This window comes from Pelodiscus sinensis, chromosome 1 (assembly GCF_049634645.1).
Source record: "Pelodiscus sinensis isolate JC-2024 chromosome 1, ASM4963464v1, whole genome shotgun sequence".
Lineage (NCBI taxonomy): Eukaryota > Metazoa > Chordata > Testudines > Trionychidae > Pelodiscus > Pelodiscus sinensis.
Window position 1 is genome coordinate 154877596 of NC_134711.1, and position 25780 is coordinate 154903375.

At 45.6% G+C, this 25780-nt stretch overlaps 1 protein-coding gene across 7 annotated transcripts in view; it reads right to left on the reverse strand.

The window, feature by feature from the left end:
• The window catches only part of CD47 (CD47 molecule), a 43159-nt gene that overhangs the window by 5491 nt on the left and 11888 nt on the right, over nucleotides 1-25780 (reverse strand). For 4 of the 7 annotated variants that reach the window (XM_075908187.1, XM_075908216.1, XM_075908201.1 and 1 more), the window contains 8 exons: nucleotides 23496-23585; nucleotides 20947-21048; nucleotides 15594-15686; nucleotides 14136-14234; nucleotides 11138-11227; nucleotides 5142-5173; nucleotides 3258-3282; nucleotides 2156-2183 (listed from right to left, as the gene is read on the reverse strand). In XM_075908187.1, coding sequence (XP_075764302.1) covers nucleotides 2158-2183; nucleotides 3258-3282; nucleotides 5142-5173; nucleotides 11138-11227; nucleotides 14136-14234; nucleotides 15594-15686; nucleotides 20947-21048; nucleotides 23496-23585 — 557 coding nt within the window. In that variant the 3' untranslated portion in view covers nucleotides 2156-2157. The remainder of the gene's footprint in view (nucleotides 1-2155; nucleotides 2184-3257; nucleotides 3283-5141; nucleotides 5174-11137; nucleotides 11228-14135; nucleotides 14235-15593; nucleotides 15687-20946; nucleotides 21049-23495; nucleotides 23586-25780) is intronic. The other 3 variants (XM_075908195.1, XM_075908209.1, XM_075908225.1) reach the window with 3 other exon arrangements.

Sequence of the window (25780 nt, forward strand, 5' to 3'; positions counted from 1 at the left end):
TTTGTACTACTAATCACATATATGATTATTACAATTGCTAGAGATTTAAAAATGAAATTTAATAATTTTTGCTTTAACTTTTTGCACATCTCTTTGGATAGTCCACAGTCATTTTCTGGATCCAATGTACTACAGGCAGTCCCCGACTTACGCGGATCCGACTTATGTCGGATCCGCACTTACGAACGGGGCTCTCTCGCCCCGGAGGTCGGGGCGAGAAAGCCCCGTTCGTAAGCTGCTCCGGTGCCCCTGGTCTGCTGGAGACCAGAGCAAAGCCTCAGAAGCGCGGGGAACCGCCGCTGCTGCCGCTTCAGTCTGGGTGCCTGTGGTCTGCTGGGGACCGTCCTGGCAAAGCCTCAGAGGCGCGGGGAATCGCCGCGGCTGCCACTGCCGCTTCAGTCTGGGTGCCTGTGGTCTGCTGGGGACGGTCCCTAGCAAACCACAGGCACCCAGACTGAAGCCGCAGTCGCGGCGAGGTCCCGCGCCTCTGAAGCTTTGCCAGAGCAAAGCCTCAGAGGCGCGGCACCCCGCTGCCGCTGCGGCTCTGCTCCCCGTGTCCCTGGTCTGCTGGGGGGGGGGGGGGCGGCGCAGCTAGTGTGCTCCCCCCCCCCCCCAGCAGACCAGGCTTTTGTTTTGGACTCTGGGGCAGAGCAGCTGGGGCGCTGCCGATTGGTCCTGTGCTGAAACTGACCGCCAGTTCTGACTTACATACAGAATCAACTTAAGAACCCCAGGCGTCCCCAAGTCAGCTGCTGCTGAAACTGATCAGCAGCTGATTCCAGGAAGCCCGGGGCAGAGCAACTCTGCCTGGGGCTTCCTGTAGTCAGCGCTGGTCAGTTTCAGCAGAAGCTGACTTGGGACGCCTGGGGCAGAGCAGCTGGGGTGCTGCTGGGTTGCTCCAGTAGCGCCGCTCGGTGCTACTGGACCAACCCAGCAGCACCCCATCTGCTCTGCCCCAGGCGTCCTGATTCAGCCGCTGCTGAAACTGACCAGCAGCGGCTGAATCAGGACCTGGGGCAGAGCAGCTGGGGTGCTGCCGGGTTGGTCCAGTAGTGCCCAGAGTGGCGCTGCAGTGTCTGAATCTGGATGCCAGTTCCGACTTACATACAGATTCAACTTAAGAACAAACCTACAGTCCCTATCTTGTACGTAACCCGGGGACTGCCTGTATTAAAAAGTGATTGAGTTTCCAACTAATCAGGAGAATGCTTAAAATTCATTTCATTTAGTATATTCTTAAAAAAAATATTCTGAACATTTTTATTTTTAAAGGACAAAAGTCTAAAAAGCTATGCCCTAACAGGGATGTTAATGTTTAACTGCTGGGGGCAGCGCGCTGCTCCAGCCCCACCGGCCTGGTTTAACTAGTTAAATAATTGGGATTTTACATTCTTAGGCCTTAACTACTTGACAATGTTTCTTTAAAGATAATCAGCAAAGGAGAGGAAAAAAATGGAACATTTTGTCCTGTCTTTGATTTGTTATATTTCATAAAGGAGACTGAAAGCTCTACATACACACTTTACCTCACAACCAGGGGGAAAAAAGTAATAAGTCTGCTTGGTTTTTTTAATTAGAAATTCAGTTGGCGATCCTCTTTTTACTGGAAGACTCTGTAGATAAGCATATTCGGAAGCTTATGACATTACAAAGTGATATCTACTTAAGTGAACAGTATTCTTTTTTCTTAACACCTCTTTAATTCACCCACTTAAAAGTCTTTTTTTATTCATGATTCTATACCTCCAGCTCTTTTGGTAAGGGTTAAGAGATGTTCCAGTTTTCATTTCTTATTGTTACAAAGGAGACCTCCAGCTAAACAAAGATAAGACTTGACATTTCTGCTATTTCCAAGATAAAAAAATAGCAGAAATAATCCAACACTTAGAAAAGCACACATACCTTTCAGTCCTCTAAATCATAAAGCAGTGTAAAAAAAAACAAACAAACAAACATCTGCCTTCAGGTCAGCTATAACAATCACAGTGCAATGCAATGTAACTTAAAAGATTGTACTTTCCATGCAATCTCTATCCTATGCTGTATCACATATTAGCAGCATCCTCTGTACAGGATGATTTTTTAATTTTAAAATCCCAAAGTAAATGTTAGTTAATCGATCAAAATCTACAGTGGCACATAACATTCGACTTACCATCATTCTAACATCACTCCTTTTGCGTCTTTAAAAGCCAAGCAGAGGATTAGTAATTAGTCAAGAAAATAATTAGAAATGTTACATGATTAGCATTCTGATTAGTTTTGAAACATCACTACTTTCCAGTATGCCAACTAGTGAATTTTGAATAGTCTAAAGACCACAAATTTAGGTCTACCCTTCTTCCACTATAAACAACCTCCACACTTAGGCTGTGTCTAGACTGGCCACTTTTTCCGAAAAAGCAACCGCTTTTCCGGAAAAAACTTGCCAGCTGTCTACACTGGCCACTTGAATTTCTGCAAAAGCACTGACAATCTCATTTAAGATTGTCAGTGCTTTTGCAGAAATACTATGCTGCTCCCGTTCGGGCAAAAGTCTTTTTCTGAAAAACTTTTGCACAAAAGGGCCAGTGTAGACAGCAGAGTTTTGTTTTCTGCAAAAAAGCCCCTATTGCGAAAATGGCGACCGGAGCTTTTTTGCGGAAAAGCGCGTCTAGATTGGCCACGGATGCTTTTCCGCAAAAGGTGCTTTTGTGGAAAAGCGTCCTGCCAATCTAGACGCGCTTTTCCGAAAATGCTTTTAATGGAAAACTTTTCCGTTAAAAGCATTTCTGGAAAATCATGCCAGTCTAGACGTAGCCTAAGTATTTCCAGTGTTTCCTTCCCATATTATTTTACACCACCACCATCCAAATCCAAGACCACTGAATAGTGAGATTTTGCTTTACCCCACTACGAAAGCCCCTTGTCTCACAGCACCCCATAAAGATGACTGGCTCAACAACAGCCTGCCTTTTTCCTTATTAATAGGCGGCCTTTTTATAAAGCAGATAGGAATATTGCTGCAGCTGTGATGCTACTTTTATTCTAAAGCAATCAGCAAAATGTCTAGCAGTTGTAGATACTGTACACATAGTATTCTCCCTTATGCCCATAGTTGCAGGTATCACATTATCAGTGATACCTCAAACTCTCAGTGATTCAAAGAGCCCTTGTCCCAAGCAACAGAACTAAGTAATTAGCTAAATTCTGAGACATCTCTAAAAGGCTTTTTATAATTCTTTAAGTAAAAACTTAAGATTTTGATTACCACCTACCATTAAGTGGCTCTTCCACAGATTTCTGTAAAATATTTAAAAATATTTATATATATATACACACACACACACACACACACCCCCACCCACCCACCCCTTCATGTCTATTTTTGGCTCACCATAGTTAAATTACTCTAATTGACATACAATAAGTAGTGATTCTACAAAAATGAAAGACGTTAAAGATTAGTAACTATGATTATGAAACTCAAATCCATCAATGATTGCACTTTCTTCATGTTATCTCCTGCCACATCAGGAGTCTCACTGTCCTAGAAAATGTCTCCAGAGTGGCAAGAGATACACAATAAGTCACAATACTAAATGAAGTAGCAACGGCTTTTCTCCACAAATCTTCTCAGTGTTCCAGGAAGCAAACAGCACCAAGTTTAAAAAGCAAGAATGAATAGCTCTAGAAAGAGGCATTGCAAATATCTGTGCATTTTATCCAGTAGGAAACTAAGCAACGGCAGAGCAATATGGCCAAACAGGAAACTTAGTAGATTTTAAAGGATTAATGTTGACAGTCTCAAATCCACACCCTTTTCCCCTAGCACTTAAGAAAGTGTCAAGAGTTATTTTAGAAATCTGTCCTACTAACAACAAATCATAAACTTCTGAGTGTAAAGTTACCAAAAGCCCGTATGTTACAAATTTTTTTTAAATGCTTTAATTTAAAAGGCTACTGCACATCTTTTTAGAACCCCCTTTAACTCATCGCAATGTGTTGAATGTGTCTTGAAGGAAGCAGGCACCTGATTTTCAGACCAGAATTGTATTGGGCCTCTCAATTCCTATGTACCCCTTATAGCTCCTACAAAACAATCTGTCTCTCTCTCTTGGAATCATCCCGAGCCAAACACTGGGGCACCTAGGCATGAGTCCACCCAGTAATCAGACATCTAAAATGATAGCAATTCTGATGCTTAAAAAAGGCCAGTTTATATGAGGTTATCCTATGGAAAACAGGGTAATCATAGTTTTAGGAGGCAATTTGCTCCTAGTATCCAAAAAACAAACACCACACACCAAACCACTTGGGCAGGCTGCAAAATCAGGATTACTTTTAGAAAGACCACCAAACACACTTATTTTACATTATCTAAAGAAAACAGCCATTCTGTTTTCAGATGGCCTCCTCAATATTATGGGCATTGTAAAAAAAATTATTAATGTTATAACATTTATGTAGCTGGGAACACAAAAAAGTATTAGACCTTCAGCAATAAAAAAATCTAGACAAAACATTTTTTTGAGGGAGCAGGAGGAAATAATTTATGAAAGAGATTGAAATCTTGTTTTATTAAGTTTTCACACTACTTAGTACCAAAAAGCTGCACAGGTATCCAGACACACAAAATATGCAGCATGATCAGTGGAACAACAAGTTTCCTTATACAGTCTGACCACCCAATGGTCCTTCCAACTTGAGATGGAGAGGGTAGTTCTATTATTCCATGCCTACTCAAATCCTTAGCCTGTCAGAGAAGCTAGCCATGAAAGGAACCAACTACAGAGGCAGTAGATAATCAGGAACTGGACTAAGAGCATTCATTCATTAACCCAGACCACTGGATAGCTACCATATAGTAGGGATGTTACAGTTACTTGAGCAGCAGGCTCCTCTCTGGGGGTGAAGCTAGCAGCCTTTGACCACCTGGCTCTGGGGAAGGAGGCTTTGCTGACTGTAACTAACACCACTAATAAATAAGCATGCACTTATCAGTTAGACGTTTACACCCAAACATCCCTACCATATAGCAGTAAGTTTTACTTGCTACCATCAAACTAGTCTACATTCAAACTAGTTGTGAAAGGCTCAGTATCTCATTGCCATACCTCTGAGCCATCTAGTCACCCCAAATGTATTACTTTTAAGCTTACCATTGAAGGTTGATGGTCTTTCTTGGTATAGCCTAAAAAATATTACAGAACATAAAAATGAATATGGATGGTGTTAGTCATATAAAAGAATTCAACATTTAACAGAAGAGTCAAAAGCTGGAGGAAAGAAACAATAGTAAAATAAAATCCTTGGTTAGTTATCTCGCTACTTTGTGTGATCTATAAATTTTAGGAGACTGCATCACACTTCTGTAGAGGAATTAAATGTTGCTAGTGTATGTGCTCCACGTATTTATTCAACTAATGCACTGAGAGCTATCTACAAGAGCATTATTATTACTACAGGGCTACGTCTACACTGGCCCCTTTTCCGAAAGGGGCATGCTAATTTCACAGGTCGTAATAGGGAAATCCGCGGGGGATTTAAATATCCCCCGCGGCATTTAAATAAAAATGTCCGCCGCTTTTTTCCGGCTTGTAGAAAAGCCGGAAAAGAACGTCTACACTGGCCCCGATCCTCCGGAAAAAAGCCCTTTTCCGGAGGATCTCTTATTCCTACTTATTCTAAGGGCTTTTTTCCGGAGGATCGGGGCCAGTGTAGACGTTCTTTTCCGGCTTTTCTACAATCCGGAAAAAAGCGGCGGACATTTTTATTTAAATGCCGCGGGGGATATTTAAATCCCCCGCGGATTTCCCTATTACGACCTGTGAAATTAGCATGCCCCTTTCGGAAAAGGGGCCAGTGTAGACGTAGCCCAGCAGTCTTGTGCTGGCTGGACTCTGAACTATTGTTCGCTTAGCTCACCACATGAAAATGCATCACAAACACTGATCTTACAATGGGATTTCACCAAAATAAAATCTACTTCCTGTCTCCTATAATTGTATCTATTAAAACTGTACCAACATAACCTGTGATATAAAACCACAAAGGCGAAACTATTTTAAATTATTAGCATATTGCACCAAAGCCAAACTCTGTCCCCGAGAGATGCACAGGCAATGCCCATCAAAATCAACAGAAGCTGTGTTATAGTTACTCTGTTGCCTCTTCCGGCCTCTCTCTCAGTTCATGGTCTCAGGTGTCAAGCTTCATGCCTTTACATCTCCTGGGGTAGAATTCTGATTCACCTATGGTTGGGCCAGGACCAGGGTACAGTACGCGAATATTAACCATAACAACTCAGCAGTCCCAAGGGGATCAGCATCTGCAAGTCTTCATTTTGAGAGCTTTTAACCAGCAGTTAATACAGGTGACCAGATTAAATCATTGTTTAATCTTAGCAAGAGCAGAATAGAATATGAGAGAGTTTTTACACAACAAAATGGCGGTGTGTGTTTATTTTACCCTAATCGCACCACCTTATAGTAATGGGCAGTTCATGTTTGCTTCTTCAGACCATTCTGCAAAATGTCTGTCTCTGCCAGTCTTCTCTCAGCAAACAGCTACATAGAAACTGCCTCCCTCTCTCTAGAGAATAATTTTAAACTGTTTATTGTCCTTTCGAACTGTTCTAGCTCCAAGCCTTAGCAAAACAAGTCTTGTAACTTTGGATGGAGAGCATCTTCCTAGTTCAGAGCTCAGGCAACATCACATGACTTTCACTTTGCTTATGGGGAAATGATTTACGTAGTCATTGTTCTGCCTTCCTGCCAGTTTCCTAACAGCCTTTCGATTAAAAGAAATCACTGTATGAATACAATAAACATTTCAATCATCACATACAATCATAAGTATCTATCCTAATAACCAAGTTTCATACAAAATTCAGAACATATTATAGATCAGCTCCACAACTTCCACTCTGCAAATATCCAAATGCAGAATTTGTCCCATAACTACAGGTTCAACTTCCTAAATCCAGCAACATCTGTGGTCTGGCAGAATCATGGATGTTGCTGGACTAGAGACCCCAGCACCCGGGAGTGCGAGGTGGTTGGGAGTCCAGCAGCAGGCAGACCCACCACTGAGATGGATGAGCCTTGTTCTGTACAGCCCCGCCCCGGCACGGCACAGCAGGCAGCCGTGGAGCCCTAACCTGGCACGGCACAGTAGGGCAGCTGTGTAGTCCCAACCTTGAGAAGCAGGGTGGGACAGAAGCGGGTGGGACAGAAGCCGGGCCATGACAGTTGGGTAGCTCTGTCCCCGGACAGCCCAGTGAGCTAGCAGCAGCAAGCCAGAGCCAAGCAGCAGGGCTGGCACAGAGTCAGCGAGAGGCAGCGTCCTGGGAGATCCCGCAAATTCCATCATTCAGGTAGAGGTACAGGTTCCTTCTGGACCTGACTCTTATACACAAAGAAAAAAGCTCTCTCCCAAACTACCGTAATCCCTCCCAATTCTCCTTCTGCATATAAGTTTCCTTCCTGTCTTGGTCATTTTACCTACTCACTTTTTGATCCTCTCCTGGATCTACTTCCTAGAAAAGTTTGTTTTTCTACAAGTATATACCATATACTCCAAAAGCACAGGATTAGATTATATGACTGATTACTTTATTAGTTGACAGTATTGGATGATGAGACCAGTACATGCAATATGAGAAATACAAATCAGGCTATGTTCATAACACCAATTCTAGAGTTATATTAATGGCCAGAGGCCTTCCTGGAAGTTTTCCTTCGGAAAAGCGTAAGTGGACCACATTGTTCACTACAGGAATTCCATTCACAAAATATCTACCAGACATTCTCCCTGCTCCTCAGAGAAAAGAGTTTTTTTAGGAAGAAGGTTCACGGGGGGAGGGGAATGCATTTCAGATCAGTGGCGAAAAGGAAAGAATGGTTACTTAACCTTGTAACTGTGACTCTTCGAGATGTGGTGCTCATGTGCATTCCAATTAGGTGTGCGCGCGCAGCATGCACACATCATCAGAAGTTTTTCCCTCAGCAGTACCCTTAGGGCCAGCAAGGAGTCCCCTGGAGTGGTACCAGTATATTGGCCCATATATACCCCTGCTGGCCCCCTCATCCACTCAGTTCCTTCTTACCAGAATACACCAGAGAAAGGGCGGTGGGCGGGGATTTGGAATGGACATGAGCGACACATCTCGAAAAATCACAGTTACGAGGGAAGTAACCATTCTTTCTTCTTCGAGTGATTGCTTATGTGCATTCCAATTAGGTGACTCCAAAGCAGAACCTACGGAGAAGGGCTGGATGTTGAAACTATAGAGGAGTGGAGGACCATCCTGCCCAGGGCAGCGTTCTCCCTGGCTTGATGCATTAGCGCATAGTGATTGGCGAAGGTATGGACAGAGGACCATGTTGCGGCTCTGCAAATATCGAGGATGGGAGCCTGTGCCATGAAAGCGGTGGAGGCTTCCACAGCACTCGTGGAGAGCGCTCTAGTGAGCAGGACCAGTACTCCTGCTCGGACACAGCACTCCTGGATACAAACCATTATCCAAGACAAGATCTGCTGCGAGAACACGGGTTAGCCCCTTGGCCATTCGGCAGTGGCTACAAAGAGTTGCAGTGACTTCCTGAATGGCTTTGTCCTTTCTAAGTAAAAAGCTAATGCCCTGAGCACATCTAAAGTGTGTAAAGCCTGTTCTTTCCCAGACACATGCAGCTTCGGGTAAAAAAAAACGGGAGGAAAATGTCCTGCGAGGTGTGAAAGGAAGACACCACCTTAGGCAGAAAGGCCAGGTTGGGGTGGAGCCTAACCTCGTCTTTAAAAAAAAGACCGTGTAGAGGAGATCCGAGGTGAGTGCCCTGAGTTTGGATACCTGCCTGGCAGATGTGAGGACCACCATGAGACACACCTTATATGACAGGTATAAAAGGGAACACGTCACTAACGGTTCGAATGGGGGTCCCATCAGTTTGGAAAGGACCAGGTTTAGGTCCCACTTGGGGACAGGCTGGCGGACCTGTGGGTAGAGCCTCTCCAACCCTTTCAGAAACCTGTTGACCACTGGGATGGCAAACAGGGTTTTCCCCACTTCCCCTGGGTGGAAGGCCAAAATGGCCACCAAGTGAACCTTGATGGAGGAAGAGAGGTCCTGGAGCCTGAGGTCTAACAGGTAATCCAGGATCAAGGGGATCGCAGTTCGCCTTGAGTATTACCCCCGTTCTGGGCAGCCCAGATACAGAACCGTTTCCACTTAGCCAGGTATGTGGTCCTACTGGAGGGCTTCCTGCTCCCTGGACCCGTTCCAAGCAATGAAGCTCCTCAGCCATTAACCATGGAACTTCCACGCTGTCGAGTGCAGGTCCGGGTGGCGGAGCCTGCCCGAGTCTTGAGTAATCAAGTCTGGAAGCAGTGGAAGGGTCATGGGTCTCTCGCATGACAGATTGAGGAGGATTGAGGCCCAGTGCTCCTTGAGCCATGCTGGAGCGATTAAAATCAGGGATGCACTGAACTCCCGCACCCTCAATAATACCTTGTGGATTAGTGGGAAGGCATATAGTAGGCCCTGCGGCCAGGGGAGAAGGAGAGTATCTCCCAGTGAGCCCTGTCCCATGAGGGAGCAAAAATCGGTGGCACTTCCTGTTCTGCCCTGTAGCGAAGCAGTCCACATGGGGAGACCCCCATGCATGGAAGACAGATTGGGCTACATCCCACCTCAAAGACCATTCGTGTCCTGTGAAGGACCTGCTCAGTTCATCCGCCAGGACGTTCTGGAAGCCCGGGAGGTATGAGGCTGTCAGGTGTATATTGGCCCCGATGCAGAGTTCCCACAGGTGAATCGCCTCTCCAAGCGCATGCGAAGGGAATGAGCCCCGCCCTTCTTGTTTATATACACCACCACAGTGGTACTGTCCGATAGGATGAGGACAGACTTGCCCCTTAGGTGGTGAAGGAAAACTACACAAGCCAGTTGGACTGCTCGGAGCTCCCTGAAGTTGATATGCAGGGAGATCTTGTCCAGAGACCACATACTGTGAGTGTGAGTGTGAGTGTGAGTGTGAGTGTGAGTGTGAGTGTGAGTGTGAGTGTGAGTGACTCCCAGGTGGGCTCCCCAGCTGGTGTCCGACGCGTCTGTGACGATTTGGGTGGGCGGTATCAACCTGGAAAAAGGTACCCCCACGGAGACTTCTGCCAGGTTGGTCCACCAGTTCAGTGCGAGAAGGACAGGAGGACTGTCACCACCCTATCCCATGAATGGACAACTGGGTTGTGGGCTCACAATAGCCACATCTGTAGTGAGCGCATGCGCAGTCTGGCGTATTGCACTACATAAGTGCATATGGCTATGAGGCCCAGGAGGCGCATGCAAGTTCGGGTGGTGGTAACTGGAAAGTTCTGGAGCTCCCTGACTGCTGCCTGTATCACGAGGAACTGGGAGCTTGACAGGGAGGCTCTCGCTGAGGTAGAGTCCAAGGTGGCTCCCACAAACTCTATTATCGGATTGGGCGTTAGGGAAGACTTGTCCAGGTTTAACAAAAGACCTAGGTCAAAGAATCAGAACTGCGAGCCCCTTTTCAGGAGCCAGTCGGCTAGACAGGGGAACACCTGAATGCCCCTTTTGCTGAGTGCAGCGAAAAACCCAAGGGGCCGTGGAGATACCAAATGGAAGGGCTGTGAATTGGTAGTGGTTTGATACCATAGTAAATCTGAGGAATCTGAGGTGATGGGGGGCAACGGAAATGTGAAAGTGTCTTAAGTCGAGCAAACAGAGAACAATACCGAAGACAACTATTTGCTAGATGAGCTGAGGGTTTTTCCAACGTCAGGGCGGTAAGAAGGAACTGAGTGGGTGAGGGGGGTATATATGGGCCAATATACTGGCGCTACTCCAGGGGTCTCTCCGCTGGCCCTAAGGGTACTGCTGAGGGAAAAACGTCCGACAACGCATGAACGTTGCGCACGCACACCTAATTGGAATGCACATGAGCAATCGCTCGAAGAAGAAGAAACTGTATTTGGAGTTAAGGGCCCTATATATGCTTTTAAACTACCTATCAGATCACATGCTTTTTTAAATACAATTATTTTCACTTCCAAAAAATGAATTCAGGTAATATTTTTCTTGAACATTCAGTTTAAAACACCAGTGAGAACGTAATACAAAATATTAGGTGCCACTTACCGACAATCCCCAAAATCAGGCCAGCAACTTCCACAAAAGCAATAATGACTAAGCCAATAATCACAACACTACCATTTTTTGGAGGGCATGCTGTTGAAAACAAATTAAACATTTATATATTTTATTTCAAGCAGGCAAAGAAACATACAAGATGTAATTTCTCAACTGAATTTTTTCTGTTTCCTGTATGTGTGTATTCTTTCATCAGCTAGAAAAGGACATTTCAGAAGTTACAAGGATTTTTTTCTGTGTAGTGTTAGAATAGATTCCGCTATTGTCATTTAAAAAAAATTAGATACATTTATTCTGCATCAATATTCTACAGCCATCTGTTGCATTGTAAAGAGCTTTTTTAATTATTCAGTGTTTTTCTCCTTTAGATTAAAACTTCTACTGCCTATTTACAACTGGTAACATAACCTAGGTCCTGCAGTCTGCCCTGCCGGCCAACCCCGCCCTGGCCATTGTGTCCCATTGCCAGGCCCCACCTTGGCCAAGGGTGCTCTAGCCCAATGTGGCTAGCTGCTGCCAGAATTAGTTGGCAAGGGCCAGCTAACTGGTAAGCATACCAATAAATCTCATGCTTACCAGTTAAAATCTCTATTTACAGTATTGTGCAAATATAATACAATAAAAATAATTTTGAGAGAGAATTAAAAACACAGTAAATGTTTTGGGCCAAATTTTGCTCTCAATCACACAAGTCTAAATTTGGAGTCTCTCCAAAAAATCCCCCAAATTTACATCAACAAACTGAGAGAAGAACTTGGCTATTAAAGCCTAACCCGGTTCCCCACCAAAATGCACACTCATTCTGGCCCCTACTAAGAAAAGAACTTAAGTTTAACTTTAGTAAGACTACTCATCTGCTTAAAGCTACACATAGGCTTAGACTCAAGATCTCTAGTTTCTACTGAAATATTGAAATGTTCAATTTTTTAAAAGATATTGAACATAACATTCAGAAACACACACAAAGTCGGTCTTATCCTGTAACTGGGGACTGTAAAAGGGACACCATCAGTTTCGGAAAAAACACTTCTGTTTGAAAATGTTACACCCTACCATAAACAAAAATACTACCCAATATTCATGATAAATGAAACAGATTAGCAACAAAGTTGTCAGATTTTTTTTTCTTTAAATGTTGGATGAGATAGCATTTAGGTCATATTTCTGCAAACATTTACATACTTCATGCATTTGTGTAAGTGTTGGCAGACTCAGAATCTTAAGGAATATCTACGCAGCAGGGCTTAACTCGAAATAAAATATGCAAACTGAGCTATGCCAATTACGTAGCTTAAGTCAAAATAGCTTTTTTTGAAATCGGGAGTTCTACATGGCATTTATTTTGAAATAGAGCACTCTTCTTACTTCTCGTACAATGAGGCATATAAGAAATGGAGTAAGAAGTCATCCAGCTTGACAGTATTTCAACATTATTTCAAAATAACTGCCTGCTGTGTAGACGCAGACTAAGTTATTTCAAAATACAGGCAGTCCCCGAGTTATGCGGATCCGACTTATGTCGGATCCGCAGTTACGAACGGGGCCCGTCTCCCTGGTCTCCAGCAGACCAGAGAGAGGAAGTGGCGGAGCAAACGGGCAACGGACAGCCCAGACGTGTCTGGGCTGTCCGCTGCCCGCGTGTTCCGCCGCTTTTCTCCCCGTCCCCCTGGTCTGCAGACCAGGGAGACGGGGAGCAAAGCAGAGCAAAGCCGTGGAGCCCGAGGGCAGCAGGACAGCCACGGCGAGTCTGGGCTGTCCCCCTGCCCCCGTGCTCCGCGGCTTTGCTCCGGATGCCTGTGGTACAGCAGCTGGGGCGCTGCTGGTTGGTCCCGTAGCGCCGCTCTGGATGCTACTGGACCAACCCGGCAGTACCCCAGCTGCTCTGCCCCAGGCGTCCTGATTCAGCCACTGCTGGTCAGTTTCAGCAGCAGCTGAATCAGGACGCCTCGGGCAGAGCAGCTTGGGTGCTGCTGGGTTGGTCCAGTAGTGCTGAGGAGCGGCAGCGCTACTGGACCAACCCAGCAGCACCCCAGCTGCTCTGCCCCAGGCATCCCCAAGTCAGCTGCTGCTGAAACTGACCAGTGGCTGACTACAGGAAGCCCCTGCCCCGGGCTTCCTGGAATCAGCCGCTGATCAGTTTCAGCAGCAGCTGACTTGGGGATGCCTGGGGTTCTTAAGTTGAATCTGTATGTAAGTCGGAACTGGCGTCCAGATTCAGCCGCTGTTGAAACTGATAAGTTTCAGCAGCGGCTGAATCTGGACGCCAGTTCCGACTTACATACAGATTCAACTTAAGAACAAACCTACAGTCCCTATCTTGTACGTAACCCGGGGACTGCCTGTAAAGCTAGTCATTTCAAAATAATGTTGCTGAGCTCAAGCTTGCTACAGTTCAAAGGCAGAGGAGACCTTAGATTATTAATGGAATTTCCATTGACTATTTGATTAGTAATCTATCTAAATATAACATCCTGATCTATGTTTAAATGAGTAAGAAATGGATTCTGCCTCTGCGCATGTGTGTGTTCTTTTTGAGACTGTGAAGCACAATCAAAATAACAGAGTCATGAAGGTCAATGCTGGTTATAGGTGACTCTTCAGGGTATGCAATGTTGCAAAATACATAGTAAAATAAAACACTCCTTTTTCAGGTAACATCTTTCAGGACACAGTCATGCTAGACAGTATAGTTTCATTAGTAAGACTATGTAACCTAATGCCTTAGCGCTCTTTTTCCTTCACCAGATACATTTGTAGTAAGTAACACAGGGGTCCTGGATTACATTTATAGCGAATTGCTGCTAAAACGTTAAACAGAAAAAACATTTTACAAAATATTCCAGTGTTAACGTACATATAAATTGTTACCACTACATACAGGCAAAGGAAAAATGAACAGACACAAAATACTTTTTTTTTTTTTTTTTAAAATAAGCGATTCTCATTATTGCAAATTACTAACATTGAAACAAGCTATATCACTTACCTGTTACGCACAGGGCAAATCCGATGAGGGCAATCACATAACCAAGTGATTCCACAACTAGCAGAAAAATGTCAAACCGTGATAACTTGCTTCCAGACACTGGGGGGATGGAAAACATATAGTCTACTGTAGTTTGTGAAAGGACAACAGAAGAAAACATGAAAGGTGTGTGATCTAAACTGGGCTAAGAACCAGAATCTTTTGAATCCTAGTCCTGGGAAGCTTGAGTGATAACTAAAGAAAGCTGGAGACAGACAGGCATTCCCCTTAAAGGACAAGGCACACAATAAGAAAAACAACAAGCATAAAAGCAAACAAAAAATCCCCCAGGGTCAGATGCAACCCAATGCTATGATCCTGAATGAGGAGCCTGAGCTACCCAAAGCATTCTATCCCTACTCCATCTCCCAAGCAGTCAATTCACACTTCTTTTCTTGAGCACCAAAGGCAGCTGATCTCAGGTTACACCATTATTCATAGGATATTACAGTGATCTCCAACCTTTTTACACCCAAGATCACTTTTTAAATTTCAGAACAGGTGAAGATCTACCGCCCTGCCCCTTCCTTGAAGCCCCGCCCTCTCTATTCTCCTCCTGTCCATCACTTGCTATCCCCAGCCCTTCCTTACACACTCTGATAAACAGTTTATTTTTAAATTATGCGATACATAACATTAAAATCAGGTGTTTATAGTTATGAAATAAATGGTCTGTTTTATTCATGCTATTTAAATCTAAAATGAAGCATTTATAATTATACATTTTGTGGGGACAGAGTTCTGCGGCGGGGGCAGGGGAGAGGGAACAGGGTGCTGGGAAGACAGAGGACAGGGTTCTGCAGCAGGGGACAGTGTCAGTGGCGACAGTTCGGGGATTGGGGCCGGGGGGGTGGGCACAGAGTTCGGAGAGTAGGGACAGGAATGGAGACAGAGTACTGTGGCTGGGGCCAGGGGAGTGGGGACAGCGTTCTGTGGCTAGGGAGTGGGGGCTGGGGTGCCAGTGGAGGCGGAGAGTTCCCTGCATCTCCCTCCTCCCAGGATTCTCCCCTCCCCCCCAGAGAAACCAGCCCGTGCTTGCCCCGGGGCCGACCCCACGCAGCCCAGGGAAGTCCCGAACACACCTGCCCCGGGGCCAACCATGGCCCCCCACGCGCCGCAAAACCCCCTGCGTGCCTCCCGCGGGGCTAACTCACCCCTCCTTGAGGTAAGTAGTGGGGCTTCTCGGGGATGGGAGGGAAATGGGGGTGGGGCAGACAGGATGCCTCGCAAGTTACTGGTCGAGGCCTCGCGATCAACTAGTAGCTTGCGATCGACCGGTTGGTGACCACGGGGATATTAGGATCATCAGGACTTTAGCATATTCTCATAGTGCCTTATTTATGAATGACAAATGTGTGTGTATTTCTAATTGTAGATAGAGAAGCATTTCATGAAATAGTAAATAAATGAAATCCTCACCTATTTGAAGCAGAAAGTACTGAAGTGGCACTAAAATCACAGAAGGAAGTACAATTAAGCTAAGTCCAGCTTGATTTTTTGGCCCAAAACCACCTGTAAACAATTGTACAAATTAGTAAAAGAGAAAAATCATGGCTGACATTAAACACGTGCAAAGCCAAGTAACCTCACACTTTTAGAGATCTGGAAATCCCATGCCAGCCCTGCAACTCATTTCTTGACCACTGATCTCTTCAGGCAATAGGACAAGAGAAGGAAATCAGTTTTTTGGCCTAATTCTCCATTTCCACAGCTTGAAACTCTGCAAATTATAAGGCAGATCTAGATCAAATCCAATTGAGTAATATTTTTTAGAAAAAACCACCCAGTAACGATATAACCCATCAAACTTAGATGAAGATTTTGTGTTCTTTCCTTTCACCTCATCAAGGTCAACAGCAGGTTTGGATTTCTGCTGGGACTGTAAATGTTTGTTCTGTATATAAGGGAATCTTTGCTCAAACTTAAGTACCAGGTATACAGGTTGGACCTCCCTGGTCTGGAACCCTCAGGACCTGACCAGTTCTGGACAAAGAAGGTTGCCAGACCAAGGAGGTCTGGGGGTTGGGGGTGGGGGTGGTGCCAGCCTCCCCACTAGTCTCTTCTCCCCAGCCTCAGCTTCCCCAGCCTCCTGGATCCATGAGTTACAGCAGCCACGCTGGTCTCCCCATAATCCTGCCACCCCCCTGACCTTGCAGCAGCCCTGCAGCCCCACCGGAGCTCCTGAAAGCCCAGCTAGCTGCAAGCTCCGCTGTCCCACAAGCTCCCTCCCTACCCCACCAACTGCAGGTTACACTGCCCGACAGGCTCAACTGGCCCTGTCGTCGTGTTCTGCTCCAAGCTGCCAGTAACCTCCATCACTGGGGCTCTCTAGTCCCTCAACATCCATAGTGCTTCTGGACAAGAGACAGCTAGACCACAGAGGTTCAACCTGTAGGAATTTAATTTCATATACTGTGTTGCTTACAATAAGATTTTGTTCAATTCTTTCCTCAGTTCTGTTCATCCCCCCTTAAAAAAGTTTCCATTGCTTATCTTGTATAATTAATATCTTGTCTCACAACTTTTCCTTTTATGAATGTGTCTGGTTGCAAGATATACTGAGGTTTCTGAGCACTGCATAAACAGATTATATTGAACTTCACTTAGATTAAACGGCGATGAGTCCTGCGGCACCTTCTAGACTAACAGAAGTGTAGGAGCATAAGCTTTCGTGGGCAAAGACCCACTTCGTCAGACCCATGCATCTGACGAAGTGGGTCTTTGCCCACGAAAGCTTATGCCCCTACACTTCTATTAGTCTATAAAGTGCCACAGGACTCCTCGCCGCTTTTGCAGATTCAGACTAACACGGCTACCCCTCTGACACTTAAAGACATTCTTTTATTCTGGTAAAGTCTGTGGCCCAGTCCAGTTTATGGGCTAGTCTCATAAGAGGGAGAATCTCAACTAAGCCAGTTCCAAATATATTACCACATATGGGCCAAATCCTCAGCTTCAATTTACAGGATCTGGTCCATTGCACTGGATACTTATATTAACATGGTTTGATACTACTTTCAGCAGTTGTCACATTGTAGAATCCCTTGCGAATTCAATTGTGAACATGAAATAACTTTTTGACCCTTGCCCTTCTCAAAACATTATAAAAATGGAACTCCAGGTATAAAATTTAAGAAAGTGCCTCTTATGAACTCAGAATTACCAATTAAGAAGTCAAAACAGAATATACATTTCAAAAGACATTCTTACCCCAAACAGAAATGTCACTTGTATGTTTACTATATTTGTTATTTTTTAAAAACAACATCTCAGTAAGGTCTATTTCATGTCAACAAATTTTAAGATTATTACACGTCTTTACACTTAATACCGCAGCTGCTCTACATTCAGAAGTCAACAACAATTGGAATTCTTGGTGAGCATGGAACAGGAAATAAAAATCCCTTTCATTAAGTCTTTTAATCTGTATATGAAAGGGTATGTCTACACTACCCCGCTAGTTCGAACTAGCGGGGTAATGTATGCATACCGAACGTGCTAATGAAGCCCGGGATTTGAATTTCCCGGGCTTCATTAGCATAAAGCCGGCTCCGCCATTTTTAAAAGCCAGCTTGTTCGAACCCCGTGCCACGCGGCTACACGCGGCACGGGCTAGATAGTTCGAACTACGTAGCTGTTCCGAACTATCTGTACGCCTCGTGGAATGGACCTAGGCTTATCAGGACCAACCCAGCAGCACCCCAGCTGCTCTATTGCAGGCATCCCCGATTCAGCTGCTGCTGAAACTGACTAGCAGTGGCTGAATCAGGGACGCCTGGGGCAGAGCCGGACTATCGTAAGGGGTAGCGTATGAGGGGTCTGTGGTGGCATCCCCTCCCATCCCACTCCAGACCCCTCATAGCCCCCCCCTTCTTATAGTCCGGCATATCTGATAATCTGGCACCCCCTGGGTCCTAAAGGTGCCAGATTATCAGAAGCTTACTGTAAGTTATTAATTTTAACATTTCAAAATGTTGTTACAAGCTGTTTGGTATGTTTCAGATACTCATTTAAATAGCTGTGGTAGATAACCCTTATGATTTACATTCCTTACACAACTGGGTTTACAATTGATCATATTTAAAAAGTGGTACAAATAGCTACAGTAGGAGGAATCTTTCATTTATAATCTTTTTTTTTAAAAAAAGAGGGATCTGAATAATAGTGGATCCAGTTTATACGTAAGGCAGGGGTGGAGAGCCTTTTTTCGGTCGGGACCATATATACATGAGGAAAAACCCCTCAATGACCTGTCCCCCAAGTGAGGAGAAAAAAAAAAACAAAAAGCCTTGCATAGTGAAGAACACAGAGGTTCTGGGTCTTCCCCAGAGCTAGATAAACTATTCTGGGGGCCCAGGACCAACAGATTTAGTGGGGCTCCCTAGGCTCTGGGGTAGGGGTTCAGTGTAAGGAGGGGGCTGTTGGGAATCTGGCTGGGGTGGGAGGGTACAAGATCACCATGCAATTGGGGTATGTTGGCAGCAGGGGAGGAATGCAGGTGCGGGAAATAGTGCAGAATCTGGGTAGAAGGTGGAGTGCAGACCCTGGTTAGGGGTGGGGATGCAGGGTCTGGGAGGGAGGTGGGTTGAAGGAGCAAGCTGAGAGGCAGGGGATGGAGTGCCTACCTCATGCATCGAGTAAAACTATGGATGAGTCTGTAATCAGGACCAGCTAGTTCCAAGAAAGCTCCACATATGAAAAGCCTGCCCAGTTCATCTATAAAAAATTCTCCCTTTTGTCTTCAGTGTCACTGAATAGAGGGGACAAATTAATGCTTCTCCCAGACATAGAATGGAATGCACTGATTCACTATTTTGAGCTATTTATTAAGCATTAGCCAGTTCTGATGACAATTTGTGAAGAAAATCAAGACAAAATATCACAGTCAAAATTAGTCAACACAAGACAAAAGAGAATGTAGAAGACATGCTAGTTCTACAGTCTTGGCAAACTATAGAAGGATAGCTGCTGTATTATTAATACTGCTGCAATGTGGAAAGCCAAGAGACCCTCAAGAAGGAAATGCTCAGCAACAAAGCAGGCATGTAAATGACTAGTTGAGTAGTCAACTAGTCTCTTCCCCCTTCGCCATTTCTGCTTGCTGTATCTGCTTAAAGCCCACTCCCCCCCAACATCATCTCCACAGTGGGCAGGGTAGGCAGAAGTGCAGCTGGGGACCCAGCACAAATCAGGACAGCAAAGTCCTGGTTTGTGCCAGGTCCCAGATGCTGCGCTTCCGCTTTTTAAATGTAGTAAGAGCCCCGGGCCTGCCTGTTATGTAGGAAACTGCTGACATGTTGTGAGACAGGATAAGAACCATTCTGCCGCTGAGCCGGGAAAAGAAAGGCCTGACACGCAAGATGGAGTGCCAGCAACTCCCTGACATTGATATGCAGGGAGGGTTCCTCCCACGACAATATACCTTGGGTCTGCATGTCGCTGACATGAGCACCCCACCCAATGTCGGATGCATCAGTCACCAAGCAAAGGGTTGGCAGGGCCCTGGAGAAAGACTCCAGGGCAGACCACCTCCTCCTGGGTCCACCAATCCAGGGAGTGGAGGATGTCAGGGGGAACTGTCACCACTCTGTCCCAAGAGTGGAAGGATGGATTGTGAACCCGCACCAGCCACAACTGCAGTGGGCGCATGCAAAGCCTGCTGTGCAGAATGACGCAAGTGAAGGCAGCCATAAGGCTCAGGAGGTGCAAGCAATTCCTGGCTGTGATCATTGGGAACACCTGTATGGCCATGATGGCATCTCTGATAGCCAGAAACTGGGACTTGGGCAGAGATGCCAAGGCCTATGTGGAGTCCAGGTGGGTGCCCACGAACTCTATAACCTGGGTATGGACCAGGGTAGACTTTGCCATGTTCAGAAGAAGTCCCAGTTCCCAGAAAAGGTCTTGGACCAGGAAAGGGCCAGCACCTAGTCCGAGGAAGGGCCCAGGACAAGCCAGTCATTCAGGTAGGGAAACACTTAGATCCAACATGTTCTCAGAGCAGCAGCAACTACAGCCATGCATTTTGTAAACACTCAAGAAGCTAGAAAAAAGCCAAAGGAGAGGGCCATAAACTGATAATAGTCCTGGCAAACCATAAAGTGGTGAGGGGCAATAGACATATGGAAATAGGTGTCCTTTAGATCCAAGGCATTCTCCAAGATTTAGGGAAGGAATGATTGAGGTCAAAGTCACCATCTTGAACTTGGCCTTGGCAATGAAGACATTGAGTCCCCTGAGGTCTAAGATGGGTCCCTTTGGTCTTGGGGACCAGGAAGTACCAGGAGTAGAATCCCTTGCCCGTGAACCCGTGGGCCCAGGCTTGCCACAGACACCAGTGTGGTACGCCAGTGCAGTTACTGTCTGCAGGGAGCTCAGACTCCTTGCAGACTGAAGGAGTAGGGGGGGACAGGGTGCTGGTGCATGGGGTAGCTGGTGCTTCCTGGGAGTGAGTGTTGGAGCAGACAGCCACCAGGTGTGGGGCTGGTAGCCAATCAAATAATCATGTAACCGCTAAAATTTGATGCGGTTACACGATTATTCAATTAAGTGCTACCTAAAATCCATAATTCTATCTAGAAATTTCCATACCCTCTACCTTCTCATCACAAATTATCCATCTTTCTTTTAACCATTTTTACTGATGGTGCACAGATAAACTACAGGCCTGATTTTCAGAGGTGCTGACATCATGCATTTCAGAATGAAAAACTTTCCATAGGCTTATCGCTGGCCCCCAATATGTCAGGGAACAAATACTTATTGCATTTACCTGGAACTAAAAGAATAAAACCAATAAGAGCAAGGACTGTGATGACGACTCCTCCAATAAATAACAATCTCTTCTTCCAAAATGCAGTTTCAAATTTTGATACTAGAGGAAAACAAAAATCAGAGAGAATTTGTTTAGAAATATAGTACTTGTTCACAAGAATACACAGCTTTTAAATTATTGCCATAAAATCAGAAAAAAGATCCCTTCAAGAATAGCACCTTGATGTTGTACATCTTTCCAGCTGCAGTATTGACAGTAATAAAACCTGAGATATTACGTAGAGATTAATTTGCTAGTTGAGTAGTGGATGGAAATCCCGACAAGCACTTCTGTGTTCCATCTTTGAAATGTACAAGAGCCTCGGGGAGGGGCTCTTGTGCATTTCAAAGTTGGAATGCAGCGTAGAGCCCAGGGCCAGCGGTAAGTCACGGTGATTCTGGGCTCCTTACAGTTGCTTCTGCTTTGAAATGCAAAACAGCCACACCGCTGGAGACTCTTGTACATTTCAAAGCTAGTACCCTGGTTGGAGCCTGGGGTCAGCTGGGGAGTCTTCAGTGATCCCAGCTCCAAGCGGCTCTGCCACCTTGAAATGCCACGTGGAGCCCAGGATCAGCTGGGGACTGCCCAGCTGACCCTGGACTCTACACAGCATGCCACCTTTGAAATGTTCAGGGGTCCCCAAAGGGGGTTCTTGTGCATTTTAAACAGGAAGCACAGCATGGTGGTCAGCTGGGGAGTGCTGACCCCAGGTTCCGTGCAGCACTGCCACTTTGAAATGCTGTGCGGGGAGTCCCCAGCTAGTCTCAGTCTCCACTCCGCATTTCAAAGTGGAAGTGCTGCACGGAACCCCGGGTGGAGCCCGCGATCAGCTACGGAGTCCTTAGCTGATCCTGGGCTCCACGTGGCACTGCTGCTTTGAAATGCCGCAAGAAGCTTGATGCCAGGCTCCCCATGGCATTCAAAGTGGCAGTGCTGCATGGGCTCCATGTGGTGCTGCCGCTTTTAAGTACCCTCTATTCTCCCCCCTCCCCGACAAAGGCAGAAGGGGGGAAGATTAGTAGACTATCCTGTTGACTATCCAATTTGCTTATTGGATTGTAAATTAGTCCTTTACATCCCTAATCAGTTATCCCAGGTAAATTCCTAATCACAAAGTAATTTACATCTTGCTTACAAGACACCTTCCACTAATTTTGCTGCAAGCTGGATCAGTTCCATAAAACCTTTTTATCACTTCAATAAGATACTTAGTTTTAATTTTTTATATATATTGCATAAACTGGTTGTTCAGGTGATTAGGACGCTAGCCTCGGACATGGAAAACCTGCATTCAATTCTGTGCTCAGCCACAGACATTCTGTGTGACCTTGGCTTCATAGCTTCATACATTTCAAGTCCAGAAGGAACTACTGTAAGAATCTCATCTTACTTCCTTGTATAACAGATCTTAGAACTTACCTAACAATTTCTAGGGCAGATCTTTCAGAAAAACGTTTAATCTTGATTTTAAAATAGTCAGTAATAGAAAGCCCACCACAAACCTGGGTTAATTGTTCCAATGATTAATTATTTTCACTGTTAAAAATGTACAACTTATTTCTAGTCTCCATTTGTTTATCTTCAACAGTAGCAATTGGAACATACTATATCTTTCTCCACTAAAACTGAATAATCCATTATCAAATATTTATTCCCCCTGGAGATTCTCCGCAACTATAATCAGGTCACCCCTTAAGTTTCTTCTTCTAAAGTGCTACCCAAACTAAGGATGTTAAAGACTAGTTGACTAGTCAATTCTCCCCTCCCCTATCTTGCTGCCTCTATGAAACCCCAAGGCAGCAGCTGCACAGCTGAGCCCAGGATCAGCTGTGTGGTGGGCTGCCCCTTTAAAACACACCCCTGCGAGAATTCAAAAGGGCAGCCTGGAGTCAGCTGGGGATTCCCAACAGATCTCAGGCTCCCAGCAGCATTTCCCTAGAGGGGGGCAGGGGAGCCAGGGCTCCCCACAAACCCAGGATCGCTCAAAGGCAGCAGTTTCAAATGGGGCGCCACTATACAGCTGATCAGCTGTGCAGCCACTGACCCTTTGAAACTGCTGCCACAGCGCAATTCAAAGGGGCAGAGGAGCCCATAGCATGGATCCCGGCGTCAGCAGGGGACAGAGTCCCCCATTGACCCTAGCCTCCATGGCTTTGAAATACACAAGAGCCCCCGCTGGGGATTCTTGGGCATTTCAAAGCAGGCACCCACTTGTAGCCTGGAGTCAGTGGGACATCCCGCTGGACCCAGGCTGCACATGAAGTTCTGCGTTCCTCCTTCAAAATGTACAAGAGCCCCTACTGGAATGCAGAAGTGCCTGTCGACTAGTAAATTAACAACATTTTAGCATCCTTAATCCAAACTGGCTTCTACTTGCCATCTATTCTTTTAAAACACTAGATTCCATTTGCTGTTACGCCATTTTATTTCACTTAATCAGTTATATAAAATATTAGCACTAACAGTCAGCATTTATTAAGAATTTAAACAAAAAATGTAATACTTACCAGTAATGCCTAAGTGAATCCAATAAGATAGAATAGCCAAGACCAGGAAGAAAATTATCAGAATATTTTCTAATGATGTAAACCAGGACTCTGAATTGAGACACAAAAAGGAAGGAGGGAGAATGGAGGTTACTGTGTTTATATTGTAACTGATCCTTTTAATTTAGTCTGTGGACAACACTCTCAGCTTCAAAACTGTAATTATAATCTCTGATTTTCTGATGCAATTGGCTAAAATGATAGCTTGTTTCCTACTCATTCAAGATCCTAAATACTGATTTTTTTTCTATGTTCCTTATCTACATGTGGACTGAGGAAGGCATTCACAAGGTTTTCTCCTTGTCTCTCACATTTTACCATCATCATGGACACTGATCTCTACATTGATTTCTATTCATCAGTACATTCTGATTTCACCTGTCTCTTGTTTAACTTCCTCTCACTAATGTGTCAGGCCAGTTTGCCAGCCCTTCCTCAGTAGTTTTGGATAGGAGCAGAGCCATCTGAAAGTTACATTACTTTTGACAACTGCACTCTGTTGTTTATGGGCACATGCAAAGCAGCAGAGAACAAAAGAAGAGATTCTATCCAGGTAAAGTCATATGCCTTTACCATCTAACATACTTGCCAAGCGTTGCCTCCCAGTTACAGAACACAATTTCTAAAATATCTCTAAAAGCCATGCTATATTTATACTGTTCACACACGCCAATCTAACAGCCATAATCCCAAACCCAGTAACAAAGTGTAAAGTACAGGCAGTCCCCGACTTACGTGGATCCGACTTACGTCGGATCCCTAGATAAGAACGGGGTGAGGCAACTCCCGCACATGCGCAGCAGCATTCTCGGGGCTCGCTCACCTGGGTCCTAGGATCCTCCTCCTCCTCGGGCCGGCTCCGACTGGGGTCCCGCAGAGCTGCCGGGCAGAGGAAAAGTGCCTCCCCACGCCCGCTGCCCCCCTCACCCCCCTGCCAGCAACAGGCTGCCGAACAGACAAAAGCAGCCTCTCCGCCCCTCCTCCCCTCTATACATGCCGGGCTCCCGGAGCGCTGCAGCGTCCCCGGGGCTCGCTCACCTGGGTCCTAGAATCCACCTCCTCCTCCTCTTCGGCTGGCTCCAACTGGCCTCTGCCTGCAGCAGCTGGCCACAGGGACAGGGATCCCGCAGAGCTGCCGGGCAGAGGAAAAGTGCCTCCCCACGCCCGCTGCCCCCCCCCGCGGCCTCGCATCCTGCACGCCTCCCCCCTCCCCCCTGCCAGCAACAGGCTGCCCCCTCCCCTGAGCAACAGGCTGCCGAACAGCAGACAAAAGCAGCCTCTCCGCCCCTCCTCCCCCTATACATGCTGGGCTCCCTGGGCAAACAAAGACTCCACCAAAACAAACAAAGTGCTGGCCTCATTGTGTTAGCAAAAAAAGGACCCTCCTCCTAGAACCCTGGGTGGTGTGTGGAAATAAAGCTATTAGCTCAAAGCATGGTGCAGAGCTGTTTGGTATTTGATGAGTTACTCCTTTAGTCCTGAGTTTGTCACAGGGACAGAAATAGATGTGAAATCTTCTGAACAGGGGAACAGACAGCAAAACAAACATTAGAGGGGAGTTAACCTTTCCCTATGCTATCCAAAACTAAAAAAAATGTTTGGCTAGAGTTTCCCCTACAATATGTACCAGTTCCGACTTACATACAAATTCAACTTAAGAACAAACCTACAGTCCCTATCTTGTACGTAACCCGGGGACTGCCTGTACAACTAAACCACCATTTTGCACTGGGACAAGCTGCTACATCCTTGACTCGATACATAGAACTCCTTATGACTTAGCACACGGCTCAGCACTTCAGATGCATGCTATTTTGGAGTTGCTAGGACAATTGCTGCATGGAAGTAGGATTGTAGCAGGCTTGGGGACTCATGTTTCCTGTAGGTATGGGGAGGGATGCAAGGAACAGGGCTAGGATGAAGAAATCACAAAAGGGTTGAAGGAATTAGGAAGAAAGTGTGTAGGGAAGAAAATAAATATATCAGCTTCTCTGTCACAGTGAGAGGCCTGAGAATAGTGATTTTATTAATGGCCCTTTGTTTCATCCTTTAGCAGAGGCACAATCGCAAGTGATACACGTTGGGATTTTTGTGGAGAACAGTACACTATCAAGCATGATGAAATATACGAGTAATGTAGCAATCCACATGAGTTCTCTGCCAGGAAATATTGGACTTTGTCTTTTCCATGTAGCCAAGCACACATGATAGGGGATTTCTGAAGCCACATTTAACTGCCTTCCCAT